The sequence below is a fragment of the Abramis brama genome (genome assembly GCF_963993115.1).
Source record: "Abramis brama genome assembly, chromosome: 7".
Taxonomy (NCBI): domain Eukaryota; kingdom Metazoa; phylum Chordata; class Actinopteri; order Cypriniformes; family Leuciscidae; genus Abramis; species Abramis brama.
The window spans coordinates 23,809,010-23,830,592 of record NC_139969.1 but is presented as its reverse complement, the minus strand read 5'-3'; the positions used below and the strand labels follow the sequence as shown (position 1 = coordinate 23,830,592).

Here is a 21,583-nt window from a genome sequence, read left to right as displayed (position 1 = left end):
TCTCTCATTTATCTGAACAATTCACACAAGCAGTGGGCTCGAGACATACATTAGGAAGGCATCTTTTCCTTGATATGCCATTATTCATGACTAACATGCTTATCCATGGATAGCTAGGCATTAGCAGATGTTCCTTTTTGAACATAATCTTTAGACTTCGGTCATTCTCATGCGCTTTGCATACTTACCAAATCACAATTGTTTTACATGTTAAGGGTAAATTCAGGAAATGTCTTGATATTTTTGTGTTTTTTCCCCCAGTGCATCAATCTTACATCAGTTTATGATGAAAACAAAAATCTGATGTAAATATGGAAAGTATTGTTGTTTTTTGAGAATTAATTATCTTCTTTATTTCTAAATTCCTATTTGCCATACATGCATTTGTAACAGCTATGCGGATAAAAAGCACAAATATATATATATATATATATATATATATATATATATATATATATATATATATAATTCTTGACTTTTTAAAAACAATCAGTCACTAGTTCAGCTATAATGCAGGTGGAAATTCATTTGATCAGCTGTGAATTGTGAATGCATGCATGAAGATAAAGTATTATATATCAATTATTAAATGAATGTAAAATTAGTGAAATTTTCTACATTAATTAGTTATGTAAATGAGATTTTTTTTTAAATTAAAGAATATCTAAAAACAGAAAAACATTCTGTTTAGATGTGAAAAGCAAATGCTTTAAAAATGTAAAACAGATTTTATTTTATCATAGTTATGCAAGTTTTATGAGCTCAAATTAACTGACAGACGACATGAAATGTTTGTACTTTTAGAAATGTATTCAGTCTCCAGAAGCATTTGAAATGAACTGACCAAGGCAAGAAGGTGGTTAAAAGAAAAAAAGAGCTATAAAGGAAATTGTCACAGCAACATTCCCTTATGCATTCATATAGCCTTTAATCGAAACTGCTGATAAAAATCATGGTCATGTTATGCCTATGACAGCTTTTGTGGTAATTAGCACCAAGGACAGCAATGAATAGTGTCCTCGCAGTGTAAGATCAAAGTTGTGTGTGTGTGTGTGTGTGGCGGCGGCTTACCTAAACTTTTATAAACAGCTTTAACGTCATTTTAATTTCATTGAGTCCCCTTTTTGCAGAAATCATTGGTTTTCTGGTGTCATTGTAACTGTATATGTCGCTCACGCGCTGATTGGGCGCGAGGTGGTGATGTGTCAGAGCGCGCGCTCCTCGCTGCAAAGCTTTCTTTGAAACTCTCTGCTCTTGACAGAGATTTAAAACAAATATCTCACAAACCAAGAGGTCGTTCACACACACACTTCACTGTAAGTTGCAAAGAAATAATCCTGCCCTTCAAACAGCGCGTTCATTCCGCTGCATCTCCATGAAATAGACTTGCAGACATCATCTCTATTCACCAGAGGAACCCTCTCTTTCCACAGATGATTTAAATAGCCTATGCTTTCAAGTGTTATAGCATTTTTTCTTCCGTGACGCAAAGCAGCAAATGAACTTGAGGAACATGGTGAAGCAGCCCATGGAGCACATCAAGAGACCAATGAACGCGTTCATGGTCTGGTCGCGAGGTCAGAGAAGACAGATGGCACTGGAGAACCCAAAGATGCACAACTCTGAGATCAGCAAGAGACTCGGTGCCGAGTGGAAGTTGCTCTCTGAGTCTGAAAAAAGACCTTACATCGACGAGGCCAAAAGACTTCGCGCCCAACACATGAGAGAGCATCCAGATTACAAATACCGACCGAGACGCAAACCTAAAGGACTGTTGAGGAAGGACACGCTGTTGTCTTTAGCGCTTCACAGCGAGCGAGACTTTCAAAGCATCTCAACTTTGACCAAACCACGACCTCTCCATTCAGCTGCGTCCATGCAACATCCTTTCATTGAGCCGATCCGATCCAATACTGCTTTCCAACATGAAAAACCTGCCATAACCCCTGGCCCGATGGCTTTTTCTCCAGCTTTAGGCTATCAGAGTGGACACAGGTGCATCGGGAGTCTGGGATGCCCCGGTCAGTACGCGCACACTCACCTGTCTCCAGCAAACCCCGGATACCTGCTGCCCTGTAACTGTTCGCCCTGGTCTTCTTCCAGTCTCACACCTCCACTTGCCTACATAGTGTTTCCAGGTATGAGCAAGACTGCAGTGAACTCTACAGCGCTGTGACTCAGGCATTAAGATGGGATTCATATATTTTTAAGAGAGAAGTTGACTGTTTTTTCCTGTTTCTCACTTTAAGTTCAAGTGCATCTTAATAGGCAAAATTTTCATTAACATTTAGCCTATTAAATGGACAACACTTTGATTATGAATTGTATATGAATAATGATACCCTACCTACTATTTAGTAAGTTAGTTAGATAGTATTAGTTAGTTGTTTTGGCATTTCACATTTGTTTTCATTGATTCATGAAGCCCATGGGATCATTGTAATAATTATAAATGATAAAATTACTTTATGCTCAGAGCCAAAGATGAATTTTAACACAATCAAATGCCATGATGATTTGAAGTTATTTATTGAAATTTTACCTGAAAATTGTTATATGAATGAAAATGCAGTTAAATACTCTTTCAAAGACATTTTACATGCTCAAATGCCAAAAACAACATTAAATATGAATTAAAAAAAAATCCTTTTTTTGTGTGTTCCTTTCATACTGCTGATTTTTAAAAGTGCAGTGTCTAGCAGCAGCATAGACATATTAAAACACTTGTTTTAAAAGCTGCTCAGCTTACTGTATACATAATGTCATACAACATAACATTCATTTTGACTTTGAATTTAATTTGATCAAATTACGAAGTCATACCTGTCAATTAAACCAATAAGCCCTGTGAAGCCATGCATGAATTTAAAACAGGGGCGTTGTTAGAAACCACCTTAGCTGGTCTAAATTAACTGTAAATCATGACTTCACTGGGCTTAGCCTATGGTCTTGTGGTTTTATGATTCATGAATTATATTCAGGCAACAATCCTCTAGTCTAAAGCTGTGATTGAAATCCTAAAGGAAAAAAATAACAACGTATCAATAAAAAAACTTTTCAATTGCAAACAAATTGTCTGTTCTGTTTTGTGTGTGTGTGTGTGTGTGTGTTTTGCATTCCCTGTTTTCAACAAGTGCAGATTTGCATTTGTGTGTTTGCCATAGTTTGGCACTCTCTGCCCTGTCTATTGTAATACATTTATATTGATGTTCTAGACAGTAACATGTAGACCTATGCATATTTAGCCTAAATAAAGCTCTGTATGGGTTATTTTGGGAACAGCCCCTAACAGCCCAAAAGAACTGCCTGTAGAGCTCAGAGACAGGATTGTGTCAACACACATATCAGGGGAAGACAGCGACAGTGACTGGGGGACTCATCAGAGTCAAAGGAAAGCTCAACACAGCAAAATATAGATCGATCGCCTTAATAAAAACCTAGTCCAGAGCATTCAGAACCTCGGACTGGGCAGACATGGGTTCTGACCTGGGACAATGACCCTAAGCACACAACTAAGACAATGCAGGAGTTGCTCATGGAGAACTCTGTGAATGTCCTTGAGTGGCCCAGCCAGAGCCTGGGCTTAAACCCAATTGAACATTTCTGGAGAAACCTGAAAATGAATATGCTGTTTATGTCAGGAACAAATCCAAATGATTAATTATAATAAACAAGATACAACTGCAAAATATCACGCACAATCATGAAGGTGTTCACTGTTTTTTCATAATTTTATTGAATTACTGTACACCTTATCACGTGCATCTTACCACATGCAATTAAATGCTATAATTTTTTTTAAAATCTTTGCACATTCCATTTATAATGTCTCATATTTTGTTTTCTGTCCTCATAAATGTAATTATGTACTCATTGTTATCAGCCTCTTTTCATCATCTGCTGATTTTTCATGCATCAGTAGGCTATTAGTAAAGTATTAAGCAGAGCAACAGTCAGAGAGATGAAAGAAAAGCAAAGCAGAATTAATCTTGAATTAAGTGTTTACTCACTGAGACAATATGATCTAACAATTAGGTGTGTAATTTAAGGCCTGTCTGACCTGTTCTTAGATATTACACACCAAGTGACCTCAGGTATATTTGTGTTAGTTAATGCTCAGACAGACTATGACTATCCAGACTATCCTCCTTTTATGTTTCTGTTAGAGGTAGGTGGAACTATGACCACTCAAAGCTCATTACAAGCATCACTTTATGAGTGTGCAAGTGAGCCTTCACGCTATAAAAAGCAGTCTCACCCTGTCCAGCTTCAGTTAAACTCAACGCTTGTCACTATCAGCTTCACCAGATCTTTAACCCAGAAACGAAGACAGAAGCAGAATGAGTGCCGCCGCGCTGCAGACCACAGGTTTCGTATCAGGCGTCATCGGTACGACTGGAGTTTTTGCAGCCACGCTTATGGATGTCTGGTGCGCCAGAAACCAGGAGGACAAGGTAACTTCCATCTACACTTATAAGGGCCTGTGGAAGGATTGTGAAGTGTCCAGCTCTGGATTCACTGAGTGCCAACCTCTCTACAGCCATCTGAACTACTCAGGTGGGTTGAGATTTATTTATTTTTTTAGATTGAGAGTTTTTCTACAAACCCAAAATGCACATCAACGTTTATTTCTGAACCTCTCATTGCACCTAACATTGAGAGTTAAATTTGTTCCAGAAGTGTTCATTTTTTCACAATTTTTTTACCAAATGTTTCTTTTTGTGTGCACTGTTCAGTAACTGCTAGCCGAACAATGAAGGTAGATAAGCAATGTGAAATTATTTTTTATATGAATATACACTTTTTTGCCCTTGATTTTGTTGTCATCTGCTCTAGTCAATAATTAACAATAATATTAGGTAGAAATCAAACTCAAAGGCACTAATGACCCTCTAACATCCTGTGTTTTTTCTTTTCCGTTTGTTTTCTTTTTCAGGACTCCTTCAGGCTACAAGAGCTTTGATGGTGGTAGCAATTTTAGTGAGTGTGATCGCAGTTTTCATCGGATTCGTCTGCTTTAAGTGGCTTAAAATGAGAAGTATGGAGTTATCGACCAGGGCCAAACTGATACTAAGCGCAGGGATCATGTTTATCATTGCTGGTAAACAAAAGCTTATTCATTACTCACTAACTAAACCCCACTGATCTATCAGTTATTAAATACTATTAGGTTTACAGATTAAACTGTTATTATTACAATAATTCCCATTATAATACACAAGGTCCATATAATCTTTGTTCTTTTCAGGCCTTTGTGATATTTCTGTAGCATCAGTGTATGCTGATCAAATTGTGCCTAGTTTCATGATGACCCCATACAATCAAAAGCATGGAGAGAAGGGACAGGTACAATGTGGGAATAACATGGGCATGGGAGAAATTGATTCATTTGCTTCCAGGTAAGATGAAAAACCATCGATTTTCCACTGGCAAATGTTCAACGGGTGTCTGTTATGTGCTGATCACATCACTTCCTGTTTTCTTTGTTTTGAATGCTTAGGTACACATTTGGTCCCGCCCTCTACATAGCCTGGGTAGGAGGAGCTTTGTTACTCCTGGGAGGAATTTTGAAGTGCATCGCATTCATAAGAATGCAAACGTAAGTCGCTGCATTTTAAAGTGTAACATAGACCTTAAATATTAGATCTATCTATCTTTCTTTCGCTCTGACACATTAAGTTGAAAAGTACATGGGCTGTAAACTAACTAGCATGGTTCCATTTTAGCAACACTGATGTGAGAGAAGGATATATTTACAACGCCCCAGCCCAGTGCAGGACAGAAGATGAAGAGTGCCATGTCCAGAGAGTCCAAGGAGAACAAAGAAATTAATGGCGGGGCGTTTTCCCAAATCATGTCATGCCTATATGTTATGCCTTGCACTGACGAACTGAAGTCAATTTCTTCTGTGCTGTTTTCGATAATTGCAGTAAAAAATGTTTTTTAATGTCTCTATTGAAAAGTCTTGATTGTATATGGGTAAATTGGTTAGATAAGGCTGGAATGTCACAGGTGTTTAAGATTCAACAACAAATCACTCTAAATAATTTGCTGTTTGGAATTATAATAAACTTTTGCCACAACTGCACTTGACATGTAGCAGCTAAATTGTTTGGCCTAGCTCAGAGCAATTTCTTACATTTACAGAGACTGGAGAAGAAAGGAAAAAGAGGAGTGTCCTGACAAACTATTCTCAAAGTACCTTACAGCTATCTAAAAAAGGGACATATCATATACTTTTATTGTTTTTATATAGCTAATTAAAAACTCTACCCTAATCCAATTGCTAAAAGACAAATGTGCATTGATAGAATAAAAAACAGAGACAGAGACACACACTTTTCTCATTCATTCCTGACTTTACCATTTTGACAATCTATTTTCATTTCATGTGATATTTATAGATCAATTTTCCAATATTTTTAGTCAAATTAAGAACTTTTAATACATTTAAGAATAAGATTAAACATATTGAACATCAAAATATAGTTCAGCCTTTTTAAAACAGATAGAAAGCTCTCCAACATATAACAACTTGCTGCAATGCAAAAGAAAATAACTATTTTGTCATTGTCTTTTTGCCATTCTATTTCACATTCAAATTGTTTGTTGCAAATTGTCCATAAAGTGCAGTTAAACCAAGAACGTCTTTACACCAGAAAATAAACAAATGGCAGAGGAACTTGGAGTCTTTACAACGCAGTGCTAAATGTGTCAGGAATCCTTCACAACAACTCTAAAAAAGGCCATCAAACATACCGAGAAAAACACTGGTCTCATTGCTGATGTCCTCTGTGTGATCCCTGCAATTATTAAGCAATGTTAACATTGTGAACTGGTAATATGATAACTAAAGTTAATTATTTCTTGAAATACCTGCTAACAGGTGTGTTTTCCTTTAAAGCCGCATCTGTCCTTGAGAAGAAATCAAATCTTCTTTGGACTGAAGGTGTTTTGGCTTGACTCTGGTTTGAGAGGGAGTTCATACAAATTTCTGAGCACACAGCCTATGAAGTGAATTATAAAACTAGTGATTTGCAACTGAAACACAATCATTGTGTGCTTTCTAAGTAACCAAAATGCATGGTACCATATTCGTTTTGAAAAGTTTGAGGGAATGTTAAAAGTATTTATGTATACTTACAGTTTGGGGTGTCACAGCCATTGGTAGGATCCTGAAAAAAGTAATCATATTTTCAGAGGCATAAGGCCAAAAGCAAAGGATAGTTCAGGAGATAGTATACAGTAACATAATGCACCCTCTGCACCCTAGAATAATTGCTCTTGAATCCCTATTAAACAAGCTTTTAATCAGGGGTAACTTTGTGAGTGAAATTAAAAATGCCCCACAACATCTACAGTGCAATGCATAAGTGAATACACCCATGCTAAAGTTGACTAAAAAGAGGAATAAAAAATCATATTTTGGAAATTGAACTTAATGCCTTAATTTAAAAAATTAGGAAAAATCCAACCTTTAAGGACACCAATTTTCTTTGTGAATGAATAATGTATCGTAAATAAATAAATGTTCTTCCTTAAAATACATGGTGCATAAGTGAGTACACCCCTATGTTAAATTCCCATAGAGGCAGGCAGATTTTTATTTTTAAGTATTTTTTTTTATTTTTTTTTAGGATACTATGCATCCTGATAAAGTTCCCTTGGCCTTTGGAATTAAAATAGCCCCACATCATCACATAGCCTTCACCATACCTAGAGATTGGCATGATTTTATTTCAGTTAGCCTAAAAGCTAGTTTGATTTGCACTGAGAGATGATCTTATGGAAAGTACCCCATGCCAATCTCTAGGTATGGTGAAGGCTATGTGATGATGTGGGGCTATTTTAATTCCAAAGGCCAAGGGAACTTTATCAGGATGCATAGTATCCTAATTTTTTTTTTTTAAAAATACTTAAAAATAAAAATCTGCCTGCCTCTAAGGGAATTTAACATAGGGGTGTACTCACTTATGCACCATGTATTTTAAGGAAGAACATTTATTTATTTACGATACATTATTCATTCACAAAGAAAATTGGTGTCCTTAAAGGTTGGATTTTTCCTAATTTTTTAAATTAAGGCATTAAGTTCAATTTCCAAAATATGATTTTTTATTCCTCTTTTTAGTCAACTTTAGCATGGGTGTATTCACTTATGCATTGCACTGTATTTCTGCTGAACTGAAACGTGAATGAAGAAGGAAAAATGGTCTATTTTCAGTTACCTTTGTGGCAAGACTTCAAAGGTTTGGGCTGGACATTGTGAGGCTGAAGCCAAAACAAAAACATCAAGGAAGTTTTAGCATTTAAAATTTTACAGATTTACAACAATTTTCAACGATTTTTACAAATATCTGACATACAAAAAAACATAAAAATAAATAAAAAATAAGACTATAAAATGAGTCCAACAAACCATAATTTGAAGGTTGATCATGGTCTGTCATCAGGTTACATACTTTGGATTCATAGCACACCTCACTAGCATCAACCAGGTTACCATCATCAAAATCATCCCAATCATTCACTCCCAGGTCAAAGGTCACATCCAGGGAATCAGACCAGAGGTTATCAGTGTCAGTACTGTGGTCTGGGTTTGCATGGACTGAATAAACACTGGCTTTATTAGGACTAACTCTGTGCATCTGTCCATCGTTGCGTGGCTTGAACTGACTGTGAAGCAAAACCCCTGAAAATATGATGGCACCATTATTATTATTATTATTAATATGAACAATATGAGGCAAACACCAGAAGCTCTAAAATACCATACTTTGATGTAAAGCAGAAGGTGGAGGATGTTCCAACGCTAGGTCTCCAGTTTCAGAATAGAAGTCTCCAAGCTCGTCACTGTAACCTGTAAATAGTTTGACAAATGAAACATCAGAGTTCTGAGATTTATAATTAAACTCTAACCTCACATTCACTGTAACTGCAGTATTTTCTGTCAACAAACTTGAGTGTATGTGAATCAGAGTAAACATACCATCATTGTATGATGACAAATTCTCGTGTGGAGTGACAAAACTGGCCTCTAACTCCTTGCTTTCATATGTACTTTGAGTGTAACACTGACTTCCCTCAAACCTACAAGAAGGAATGTCAACTTTAGGAAATAATACAATATCAATAATGACAACTTCATCAACAATAATAGGGCAACTTTTGTTGTCAGCAGAAAACCAAAATACTTCTTGGCAGCAGGCAGTGTGTCTTTGGGATTGTATGAGAACTGCTGCATGCTTACAGCTGCTGTTCCATTATTCATCATCATCTAAAGGGAAACTCAAGAAAATTGGATTGAGACTTTGACACAACACAGTATATCTTACAGAAATAAATTCTAGGCATTGAAGTGTACTATTATTAGACTATATTGAATCATATATTTTCTGACAGTTGTGTACATGTAACCCTTGATAGTCGGAATTCTGACCTTCAAACGTTTCACAGGAGTCTCACAGAGTCTCTCATTTCTAATTTTTAGATTGTTAAGGTATGAGGAGAAAGAGGACTGAGCCCTTTTAATGACTCCAACTTTGCCTAAAAGGGAAACAAGGTGATATAGCAGCACAGATAGTATCTATTTCCATCCATATAATGACAGCACAATCCAGGATCATCTAGAATCTCTCATACTCACAGCACTCGTGTCCACAGAGCTCCTTGTTTTTGCAGAGATGATGGCACTGTCTCGTGTTTGGAGCAAATTGATCCATGAAGAGAATGCCTACATTAAGTTAAATATAATCTTTGAAAGAGTCAAGAATTTATATAATTCATTTAGTTTCAGCAGATTAATCAGACCATTTATATCTAGTATTAACATTCATCTCGGGGGAGATCTGCAATCTGATCACACAAGTGGTCAAAGAAAATGTCTTTGAGATGCATGTTACAACCACGCAAAATATTTGATGTGTCTCACCTGCCCGCTTGTGAGATGCATGCTAATACCAGGTATAAACAGGGCATGAAGTCACAAAGTCTAGTTCAAATACATTGTAACTATCTGAGGTCTGATTAAATTGTTGTTGTTGTCAAGAAGTCTGACCTCTGTCTGAAGAAGTATGAGTTGTCGACGTAGGGCCTTGTCTCTTCCCTGTGTCGAGAATCCTCTGCACTTTCCATGTAGGACTCTTTCTGATGCAGGACTCATCTCCAAACCTCTTTGCTCCTGAGTAGTAAGCCCTGTACTCCTGCTGTACGTCCAGGCCCACTACACAATCAACAATTATTAATTGTTCTAAAATATTACCAGATAGAACAGATCAATCTACATGTAGATGTTTATGTAAAACAAATATTATTTTGTTTAAGTGGTTGCCAAGCATTGGCTATGGCCACTGACCATATTCAGAGCTGATCAAATGAATGCTGAGCTCCTCTCCCTTGGGTGTTCTTGTCACCTCGATTCTCTTTGACCAGCTCCCAGACCTCAAGAGCATTGTGTCCCTGGAAAAATAAATTATGCATCTCTTACATATTTTAATTTCTTTTTTTAAGATAACTTGCCAGTGATTATTAAATCACATAGATCTTACATGATTTTCTGCTGGAAAACTACATTATTGTCACAGTCCCCAATAATGAGAGTTACATGATGATGGTCTGGTGCTGTCCGTTTCGATGCCAACTCCATAAAATTCTGCAAGTTTACTGTGACCACAATCTCAGCTGTGGACAGACTGTATCGAGGAATCTAGAAAAATATTTGATTATATTAAATGATATCTGAAATTTAAAAATTATGATGGCTCAATCTGCAGTTTTTTTAATCATCATAAAGATATTAAATTTGGTGTGAATATGTAATGAAATTCTGAAATTCTGCTTAAAAGGCTATTTAAAATAATTTTATAAGGACAAATTACAGGTTGTCAACTTTCCACAACTTTATTCCATGTCAACTACCCAAGTATGAGACTCCAATGTAATTATATATATGTATATATATATACGTTACCTGTTCCAAACTAACTTCATATTTTGGAAGTTTGCTGACAGCTTCCTTAATCTGGTTCCCAAATGGAGGGTGTCGGTTCACAATCTGGCAAAAAAATTGAATAAAAAATAAAAATAATAATAATAATAATAATGTGTCAGTACAATTACTATAACAACAGAAAGGGACATCATAACATCATCATGAATAAATGTATTACTTAAACTTCTAAACAATTTATGTAGGATATTTTGGCTTACTAGCTCTAGTTCTCTGGGACTAGTCAGCTCAATTTTGCTGAATGTTGTAAGCCCTGCATTCACCATAGCAGTAGCGAGTTGTAATCCTAGAAAAGAAGACTCCAAATATATAAACACATTCATCTGTCACAACAAATATACTCAATTTTAATCAGTAGGTTCCATTTATTCACTTTTGTCTCAATTAACAGACACCACTTATCCTTTTTTAATGATGATATATAAACTTTTAGATGTGCTCCCTGACCTATCCTCTCAAGCTGTCTGGAGACGTAAGACGAGTTCTCCCACAGTTTAGCTCGAAAACATTTGGCAAGAATTAAAGAGTTGAGTCGAGCTGAAAAATTCGATTTGGAGTGATGACTGAGAAACTCAGTCAGATCTGGCAGAGATCGAAAACAGTATTTTGTTAATTTTATGCTAAGTAAAAAGCGGCATGAGAAAGAATTGTACATTTGCAATTACATGGCCATATTATCATCAGACAGAGAATAAAAGCTTAAATAGAGACATTATACAAGATTATGTTAGTAACATACATCTGCTGACTCTATTTCCATTTCTGAATATTTTTCCAGTGTCCTGTATGAGTCCAAACTCCTGAATGGGGATGCAGCTGAGCTGAGCTTGAATCAGACTAGGATGAGATTATAAATGCATGCATAAATAAATAAATAAACAAATATGCAGACCATGGAATAAATTGTACATTCAATAAATTGTACATTCAAACAGTAATAGCAAGCAAGACCTTACCAATTCACTTTCATGTCATTACTTTTGATCTTTCCTTCCATAGGAAACCTAAAAAGAAAATATTACAGCTGACATGCTTTAGTCCACCTATATACAGTACGTTAACTATGACAATTAGGTAGTTAAAGACAACTTTGACCTGATGGTGTTTCTGTTCTTATCCTTGTTCAACAAGTTCAAGGTTTTCTTCTCATTTACTCTCAGTTGCACATCACTAAATTCTTTACCCTTCGATATCATTTCAATCTATAAAGTGAGAAAAAAATATTTTTCTTTCATTATATGTTGTTCTGAAGACGTAAACAGCAATGGACAAGGAAATGCCGGAAGAACAACAATGCTTTCTTACCAACTCGGGTAAAGTCTCTGTTCCAGTCACCCTACTGAACTGACTTACTGTGTCAAAGGCAACATAGTACCTGGCCATGAGTTTTCCAATCTCTGTGTGTGAACATTTCATTTATATTCATCTATATTAATTTATTTATATTTCATTTATATTAAATTGGTAGAGTCATTAAAATACTTATAAAAAGAGAAAAGGAGAACTATATAAACTTTTATATTTTTTTTATGGGAAAAAGAGTGTTATCAGTAACCTGTGGGCTTGATGTTAATGTCTTCATCCATGGTAATCAGGTTAAAAGAGGCCAAAGAGTTGAGGTTCTTCAAGCACAGTTCTGAAACACACAGTGTAAATCGTATTTACACCACAAGTTCCTCAGTCTAGAAGGTTTTTCAAATGAATGATTTTATCAACTGATTCACTGATTTAAATCAGCTAATCGTTTTTTCATACCTTGTAATTTAGTTTCAATTCCACATTTGTCAAGCTCAGGGCGGAAACCTGTGACAAAATATGATATTAATAAAAACAGCTAGTAGCACTTTTGATGATTATAACTTTAGAGTGGACAAGGTTTAGGATGTACCGTAGTGCTTGGGGTTTTTTAAAGCACGGATGTACAGGAAGGTAGAGCGGATCCAGTCTAGAGCCATGTTCACATCAGATATGGTGTGGAGAACTATCTCTGCATTCAAGTGCTCCACCAAGTTTGTATGCAAGCTGAAAACAGTAATTCTGTTGTACTCATACATACATAGATAACACATAAATCAACTAGCCTATATCATATGTTTAGGGAATATAAAAAATCCTCTAAGACTGAACAAAATGTGTTTTAGATGGTATATACCTGCTCTCTATGCTGTCTATGCCACTTAACAAATGTGTGTATTTCTCCTTTGTCTGAGACCGGGTCATGATCACTGCAGTCGCTGTCGTATCAAACTAAACAAAAACAAAAAAGCCAGCATGTACTGTAGTCTCAATCTTAATACTGTAACAGCTCTATGTTTGCATTGCCAAGTGAAATGTAGCAAAATTGCTTGACTTCATATATTGCTGCAGTGCTTATGGAGCAGCCACTTATTTTATATTTAATATGTATGTTTTGATAGGTACATGTCTTCCAATTGAGTAAAATACATGTATTTTATTTCTAGATTATCATTACAACCTATACACATAAAGAGTTCAGAACACCAGGAGAGACCTCCTGAAGTCTCTACTTAACAAGTCATGCTCTGTATTTGTTAGCAGTACCTGTGGTCTGCCAGCTCTCCCAATCATCTGTAACAGGTCAGCTTCACTGTACTCTTCACATGCACCACCAACATAGTGCAATGTGGATTTGATTACCACAAGATGGGCTGGCAAATTCACACCCATGGCTAGGGTGCTGGTTGTAACTGAATAAGAGAAAAAAAGGGTTTTCTATGAAGGCTTTTGTTTAATAATACATTATGTACTGAATAATGAACAATCGAAAGTAAATGAGTGAAAATATATTTACAGAACTTACATAACACTGGCAAGTCACCAACTGTAAATGCTTTTTCAATCAATTTCCTGTCTGACACATCCATGCCAGCATGATGATATCCAATGCCACAAATAAATATATCTGGAAGAGAAATAGACGAAAAAAATATAGTTTACCTTTATAAAACAGTGACCAATGTATTCATGAATGTCGCACAGCAGAATAAATCTCATTATCGTACAGACCTCTGAGTTTTGCATCAAGCAGAGAGTTTGCATATTTCATCAGTCTATGAAAAAGAAAAGTTAAACTAAGAGATGTACACATCTCAAGAGTAATCTTAAAACTACAGTTAATATCTGGCAATTAAATCTGTGGAAGTTCAACAACAATATGCTCAAATATGCATTTAAATCAGAAGTGTCCAAACTAGGTCCTGGAAGGCCACTGTCCTATAACTCTAAATTGCGTAAACACAACTGCCTGGAAGTTTCTAGTATGCCTAGTAGGACTCTGATTAGCTGTTCAGGTGTGTTTAAATGGGATTGGAGTTAAACTCTGCAGGACAGTGGCCCTCTACGAGCAGGATTGGACTGAATGTGACTATAGTACCTTTGTTTGTGGTCAATACTCATATTGAACCTGGCATCCTTGGCAAGCACAGCAGCAGACTGTTGAACTCCTTTTCTTGTGGAGCAAAACTGTTAATTTCAAACAAATGTATCATATCACATTTTTATTTTAAAATACACAACCCAACAAATTTGCATTCGCAAAGATTCACTTACCACAAGGGTTGGTTTTTGATCAGAGTAGGTCTGAATAATGTTGGCCATTTTGTAGTTGAGAGAAAGATCAAACTTAAATTCATTCTGATTACTTCCACAGGGGAACCCAAGCACCACTTTCCTCAGTTTCACTGGCCTGTGACTATCATCCATCTCCAGACAAGTGGCAGGCCCTGACTCATCCGAAAGCCATTCAGATACCTTCAAAATTGTAGAGAACAGCACAGCAATTATCTAAATGAACCTGAACACAGATAAAGAGATTTATTTGAATGACTTTGGTACTTCATGAAACTACGCACGTCGCGGATGTTTGGGATGGTAGCTGAGACAGCCACAAATCTCACAGATGCTTTTGATTCTGGATTTACAGCTAGGTGGTTTGAGTGCATGGTTTTCATTCTGCTGACTACAACCTCAAGAGTCGCTCCACGGGTTTTGTCTTTCACCACATGTGCCTAGAGATGGTACGTAGACAAAAATGTCATGGATTAATTAACAAAACACTGCAATCAATTTTCAAATACAGATCACATGGGAGTAAATAAATCAGACCTCATCGATGAGGAAGAGACGAACAGATGGCAATAAACAGTTATCCTTCCACCTCCTTGTCATGCTGTCCCATTTCTCCTTTTAAGGGGAAAAAAACGTTCACACCTGTTGGAAATATGTTTGATGTACTCTAGACTGTACCATATATGGCAACTTACTGGAGTTGTAAAAATTAGATGAGCATCCTGGATTTCAAAAATGTCATCAATTTCTGTGTCTCCAGTTAACTCCTTGCAGTTTAGTCCAAGAGGTCCAAACTTCTGTTTCCAGTCTTCATATCGTTGACTGCAAAGAGCCTTAATTGGTGCCACTAAAGCATAAACCAAAGAATGTCAGACAGTATTTGTTATAAATTACTGAATAAAATGTCTCCAATAACAATGCTTAGTTTATAATCCTATTAATCTTAAATAATAATAATTATCATTTGTAACTCACTGTACACAGCTCTGACATTGTGCCAGGGCTCAGAAGCCTCAATCAGTAGTCGAACAATGGCCAGCTCAAAGAGCACCGTTTTCCCAGAGCCCGTGGGAGCACAGGCAACAAAATTTTTATCGGTGTACAGAACCTGAAATAGAGCAATAATCTGCCATATACTGTGTTTATGAACTTTATATTATACAGATATAAATGCTAGAGACTTACATCATCCAATGCCTGGGACTGCACATAGTTAAAGTAAGGGAATTCTTTAAACACATTCCTGAATTTAGCAGCTACACGTATATCAAGGAAAACAATGAACATGCCATCATTCACACTCCAAAGGAATAAAAGTACATTGAAGAAGACTTACATGAATGATTTAAAGTCCCCATGAAATTAGAGTTTTCCTATATGTCTTATTGAAACAGGAACTTTGGGTGGGACATATCAAAGAACTTGTCCTGTTTAATTTGACAAAAATATGTGTAGTGCAACATGAATCATCAAAGTTTTTTGATCTGTATTCCCAGATGAGAATCTTTTTCATGTGAATATTGTCTAAAAGTTAATTTTGTCAGTGTTTAGGAGTACACTAGCATTTAGTTAAGCTCAATGCTAATGAACATGGATTAAAAGCCAGAAAAGTCTGATTCTGATTTCATGAGGTCCTTAATAGAATTAAAACATTTTTATTATCAGCTGTGCTGAATGGAGGAGGATACGAATTTCAGAGACTGAGCGAAGTGTTCCTTTTCCAGATGACCCTTTAAAAACAGCATCAATATTAAAAACTGGACAAATATTCAGTCTAACACTAACTGTTATCTATGGACATTTTTTATAGTTTTTCTACGTATGCCCTAAAAGACTGCATATTTTACTTTATTAAACCATACAAAGATTTACCTTCAGATAGAATAGCTGGTTAATGTAGTAAATTTGTGGCAACATGGACTGCTCCACATAACTAACTCTACGTCATGGCATTCCAGTTAACTTTTAGTTCTATAGTATTATATTACCTTCAAATTCTGCAGGTTCGAAACCAAGATGGAGATTATGGTTTGTTTTTGCAGGTACATCACATGTTTGTTCTGTTTGGGCCAAGCCAATAAAGGGACTACAGGTACCAAAAGCACGTGAAGTCTGTGGGCCGCTCGTTGTCATAGCACCCTGACCAAGGAAACCAGTGTAATTTGTTGTTGACATCATATGATTTGGGATACCGTCTTCACCATTGCCAGAGATCCTTCTTGTGGGAGCTCTGAACAACCTATGTTAATAACAAGGACAATAAAGGCAGTTTGCTTACCCACTTATTGTTCTACTGCCAATATCCATTTTAAAAACAAAGAACTGCTTGTTACACCAGCAAATTTTGTTAACTCAATCAAGATGCAGCAAAGACTACCTAGTCTTGAAGGGAGGAGCACTGTCAGTAGGTAAAGGCCTCGATTCCACAAAACCCTTCATGCCGACAGCCTGATTTATTTCTCTAGAGGGTTCATGGGTCCACAAAACAGATTCCTCCAGCTCATATGATTTCACAGTCTGATCTTGGACATTTTCATTAGGATTGTGACATGGTTTTTGAGCTGGAGCCAGAAACTTCTTCGATCTCTGAGAGTAACCTTCATAAATAAGGAAACAAAAACGTAACAGCTTTTTTTTGTCATTTAAGTCACTACAATCTCTAATAAGAAATGGAAGTGATTAAATTTGCACTCTAAACTAGCAGTGAAATTTGTTGTAAAATTTGAAAATTTGTAGCAATATAAACCTGTACCAACAAATGTAGATACATACATTGTTTACTAATATTTGTCATGAAAGTACAATAATAACCAGTTTCTCACCATGTATTTTTTGCATATATGTATGTGTATGTGTGTGTGTGTGTGTGTATATGTGAAAAAGGAAGGACACCCTATTTCTATGGTTTTATGTATCAGGAGGACATAATAATTAAAATAATAATATCATCTGATCCTTGGCAGACAATTTTAATCCCTTGTCTAAAAATTAGGCAAATACAACCTCAAATGAACAACAACGCATGACATATTACACCGTGTCATTATTTATTTAACAAAAACTAGGCCAAAATGGAAAAGTACAGGTGACAAACTAAGCACACATTGCTGCTTCCATAGGAATTAAGAGGGTAAGTAGCAGTCAGGTGCTGCTAATCAAATGCCTTTGATTAATTGATCATCAGCAAGTGTGATCACCTCTATAAAAGCAGAAGTTTTGGCAGTTTGCTGCCAAATAATCAACGAATCTCTTATTTACATTGTGCTTGCACTGTCAGTTATGACGAAAGCATTCATTAGTGTGCAGAAATCGAGTTGCAATGACGAGATCGCTGAATACATGTCTGAGATCAGATGCGATGCTCATCACTGCAACCTTTCATGCCATGATCTTAATATAATGCATCGAATCTAATTGCATTGCTATAATTATCACTTTTCAGTAGTTAACATTGAGAGCAGTAATAGTAAAAAAGATTTCGAGAGAGTTCCACATGTTATACTAGCTATTTCATATGCAAAGCTGTCAGCCAATCACAGCAGTGGGTATTTACACTGAAATCTCATATCAGACACGCCCCTTCAAACAGAAACAAGAGGGCTATTATCGGGGTAGGAAAAATGCTTTTTATTTCTAAATTATGAAGTAAAAATCATACTAATGTTATAAGTGCACCCCAGGAAACATTATGAAACAATAAAACAATGCAGTTCATGACCCCTTTAAGTATTGCGTTTAGAATTCGAATCTAATTTGAATTTTGCTAATATTTGAGAAAGAAATTCAAATTTACAAACCTCAAACCTCAATGAACTGAAGCAATGTTGTAAAGAAGAGTGGGCCAGAATGATGCAAGAGACTGATACTGTCATACAGAAAATTATTCCTTCAGCTTATTGCTTCTAAAAGTGGCTCTACAAGCATTAATCACAGGATCTTCTTAGTTTGTCACCCATGGCTTTTCAATTTTGACTTTATTTTTATTAAATAAAAAATGACACAGTGTAATGTAATTTGTTGTTGTTCATCTGAGGTTGTATTTATTTTATTTTAAGGCCTGCTAACGACCAGATGATTTTTATTATGTTCTGATACGTAAAACCATAAAATTCTAAAGGGTGTCCTTTGTTTTTCACATGACTATATATACACATACACTCACCTAAAGGATTATTAGGAACACCATACTAATACTGTGTTTGACCCCCTTTCGCCTTCAGAACTGCCTTAATTCTACGTGGCATTGATTCAACAAGGTGCTGAAAGCATTCTTTAGAAATGTTGGCCCATATTGATAGGATAGCATCTTGCAGTTGATGGAGATTTGTGGGATGCACATCCAGGGCACGAAGCTCCCGTTCCACCACATCCCAAAGATGCTCTATTGGGTTGAGATCTGGTGACTGTGGGGGCCATTTTAGTACAGTGAACTCATTGTCATGTTCAAGAAACCAATTTGAAATGATTCAAGCTTTGTGACATGGTGCATTATCCTGCTGGAAGTAGCCATCAGAGGATTGGTACTTGGTCGTCATAAAGGGATGGACATGGTCAGAAACAATGCTCAGGTAGGCCGTGGCATTTAAACGATGCCCAAATGGCACTAAGGGGCCTAAAGTGTGCCAAGAAAACATCCCCCACACCATTACACCACCACCACCAGCCTGCACAGTGGTAACAAGGCATGATGGATCCATGTTCTCATTCTGTTTACGCCAAATTCTGACTCTACCATCTGAATGTCTCAACAGAAATCGAGACTCATCAGACCAGGCAACATTTTTCCAGTCTTCAACTGTCCAATTTTGGTGAGCTCGTGCAAATTGTAGCCTCTTTTTCCTATTTTTAGTGGAGATGAGTGGTACCCGGTGGGGTCTTCTGCTGTTGTAGCCCATCCGCCTCAAGGTTGTGCGTGTTGTGGCTTCACAAATGCTTTGCTGCATACCTCGGTTGTAACGAGTGGTTATTTCAGTCAAAGTTGCTCTTCTATCAGCTTGAATCAGTTGGCCCATTCTCCTCTGACCTCTAGCATCAACAAGGCATTTTCGCCCACAGGACTGCTGCATACTGGATGTTTTTCCCTTTTCACACCATTCTTTGTAAACCCTAGAAATGGTTGTGCGTGAAAATCCCAGTAACTGAGCAGATTGTGAAATACTCAGACCGGCCCATCTGGCACCAACAACCATGCCACGCTCAAAATTGCTTAAATCACCTTTCTTTCCCATTCTGACATTCAGTTTGGAGTTCAGGAGATTGTCTTGACCAGGACCACACCCCTAAATGCATTGAAGCAACTGCCATGTGATTGGTTGATTAGATAATTGCATTAATGAGAAAATGAACAGGTGTTCCTAATAATCCTTTAGGTGAGTGTATATGTGTGTGTGTGTACTGTGTATAATTATTTTGTATTTATAAATACCCACATATGTATGTATAAGAGATATTTGCATGTATCTATTTATACATATAAATATTTTATGTATAAAAAATAAAAAAAACTTAAATATATACATGCATGTGTGTGCATTTATATATACAAAATAATCATACACAGTACACACACATAGTTAGCCTATATTATGTAAACACAAACGATTATATAAATATGTTGATTAAAAATACACATGATATGCTTAAACTACCCAAACCTTATTTTAACTTCAATCCAAACAAGACTCACTACATGAGGAAAGGTGTACTGCCTCTCCCTGGATGTCTTGTGTTGCAGGTATTTGTGATAATGAGGGTGGAGCACCAAAGATCCAGGAGCCTTGTCCCTGACATAATGGTTTCCTAAACAGAGCCATATAGACAAGTGCTGTTATAAACGTAATAACCAGTTTCTCAACATTTATTAATTCATTCTCAGATATCTGGCGTGTCTCAGATCAGGTATAATGTGTAAAGGCCTACTCACACTTTATGAATTACTGGCCTGTCATAAAACAGGTTATCCAGAGACGAAACGCCTTCTTCAGACTCTAACATCTTGTAGGTGTCATTGAAAACCTAAAAGAACAACTTTAATATAGATAATGGCGACATAAAGCTGCTATAAAGCAATACAATATACTGATGTAAAGCGAGTTATTTACTGTGAACCCTCGAGTTTAGCTGTTAGCCGGCAGGCTAATGTTTCTCCGAGTGAAACCTGCGAAAATAATTAAGTTAATCGCTTAATGTATGCGGTGGAATGTCTTGGTACACTTTGTGTGAACATAAATAGTAAAGTGACTATTAAAAGTCTAAAAACATAACATATATGTATATTTTCATGGATTGTATCTAATAAAACAGCAGTTTATGAGGAATACTTTGTAAATGGCGTTCTCGTGAAGGCGGCAATCGAACCCGCGAGGCGCGAGCCAGTCTATGGGCGCGAGCTGTGAACCGTCTGTGTCTCGACCAAGGTCATGCAAATCATCATTGCGACATTAAACATTGTCGTTTTATTACAGAGACCAGATAATCAACAGGAATACTCTTTGTAAGGCTCTACACGCTGTATTTTACGGAATTAAATAACAGAAAGCTACAATATTTTAATTAAATTAATAAATGTAACGCCTTTTACGTTCTTTATAATGATAGCTGCCTGTCTGACTAGACCTATTTTGGGGAAACACCATTGAAGGAATTTCTTGTGTTTCCCCAGTTCAAACTTGATGTGCATATGCATTCATTATTTAAGATAAATCATTTTACTGTGATATACCGTGCTATGAGCGTTATTTTATTCAAAATAACTGATTGAGAGTGCCATTGTAATTCTTTCTGCTTATCTTCTTCTGTTCACTTTACCGTCAGTACTTCTACTTGCCACCTATTTGGAATAGTCCACTTTTTGTTTGGGGGACATTATTTACAGGACTCATACAAATGATTAATTTTCTCCCGATTAAACGTATTCAATATGTTTTTCTTGACTAAAATTTTATCACAAATAAGTAGCTGCCTTTAGGCAATGATAATATCAACACT

The 21,583-nt window shown here is 36.4% G+C and overlaps 3 protein-coding genes across 3 annotated transcripts; 2 read left to right on the top strand and 1 right to left on the bottom strand.

Moving 5' to 3' along the window:
* Positions 1-1,498: 1,498 nt before the first annotated feature.
* LOC311086258 (transcription factor Sox-14) lies at positions 1,499-2,603 on the top strand (the record flags this gene model as incomplete). The annotated part of the gene is made up of 1 exon (XM_084119051.1): positions 1,499-2,603. One exon carries the CDS (start codon positions 1,499-1,501, stop codon positions 2,174-2,176), a length of 678 nt encoding a protein of 225 aa, XP_083975177.1. The 3' UTR covers positions 2,177-2,603.
* Positions 2,604-4,340: 1,737 nt separating this feature from the next.
* On the top strand, positions 4,341-5,832 carry cldn18 (claudin 18; the record flags this gene model as incomplete). Its single annotated transcript, XM_084120843.1, has 5 exons — positions 4,341-4,557; positions 4,937-5,101; positions 5,249-5,399; positions 5,501-5,599; positions 5,727-5,832. The coding sequence occupies 5 exons, from the start codon at positions 4,341-4,343 to the stop codon at positions 5,830-5,832; spliced, it is 738 nt and encodes a 245-aa protein (XP_083976969.1).
* Positions 5,833-6,431: 599 nt separating this feature from the next.
* On the bottom strand, positions 6,432-21,381 carry hfm1 (helicase for meiosis 1). Its single transcript, XM_084119388.1, has 41 exons — positions 21,318-21,381; positions 20,698-20,753; positions 20,520-20,611; positions 20,283-20,395; positions 16,974-17,193; positions 16,585-16,835; positions 16,285-16,326; positions 15,782-15,852; positions 15,572-15,704; positions 15,292-15,443; positions 15,134-15,211; positions 14,881-15,036; positions 14,579-14,779; positions 14,403-14,491; positions 14,036-14,079; positions 13,830-13,931; positions 13,571-13,716; positions 13,161-13,255; positions 12,897-13,030; positions 12,764-12,811; positions 12,564-12,644; positions 12,314-12,405; positions 12,104-12,210; positions 11,965-12,012; positions 11,748-11,845; positions 11,456-11,590; positions 11,209-11,294; positions 10,970-11,053; positions 10,548-10,705; positions 10,355-10,458; positions 10,058-10,222; positions 9,647-9,733; positions 9,440-9,546; positions 9,195-9,277; positions 8,990-9,090; positions 8,777-8,860; positions 8,420-8,692; positions 8,229-8,271; positions 7,145-7,175; positions 6,877-6,965; positions 6,432-6,803 (listed from the first exon to the last, which is right to left on the bottom strand). The coding sequence occupies exons 3-41, from the start codon at positions 20,588-20,590 to the stop codon at positions 6,737-6,739; spliced, it is 4,269 nt and encodes a 1,422-aa protein (XP_083975514.1). The 5' UTR covers positions 20,591-20,611; positions 20,698-20,753; positions 21,318-21,381; the 3' UTR covers positions 6,432-6,736.
* Between the last annotated feature and the right edge of the window lie 202 nt (positions 21,382-21,583).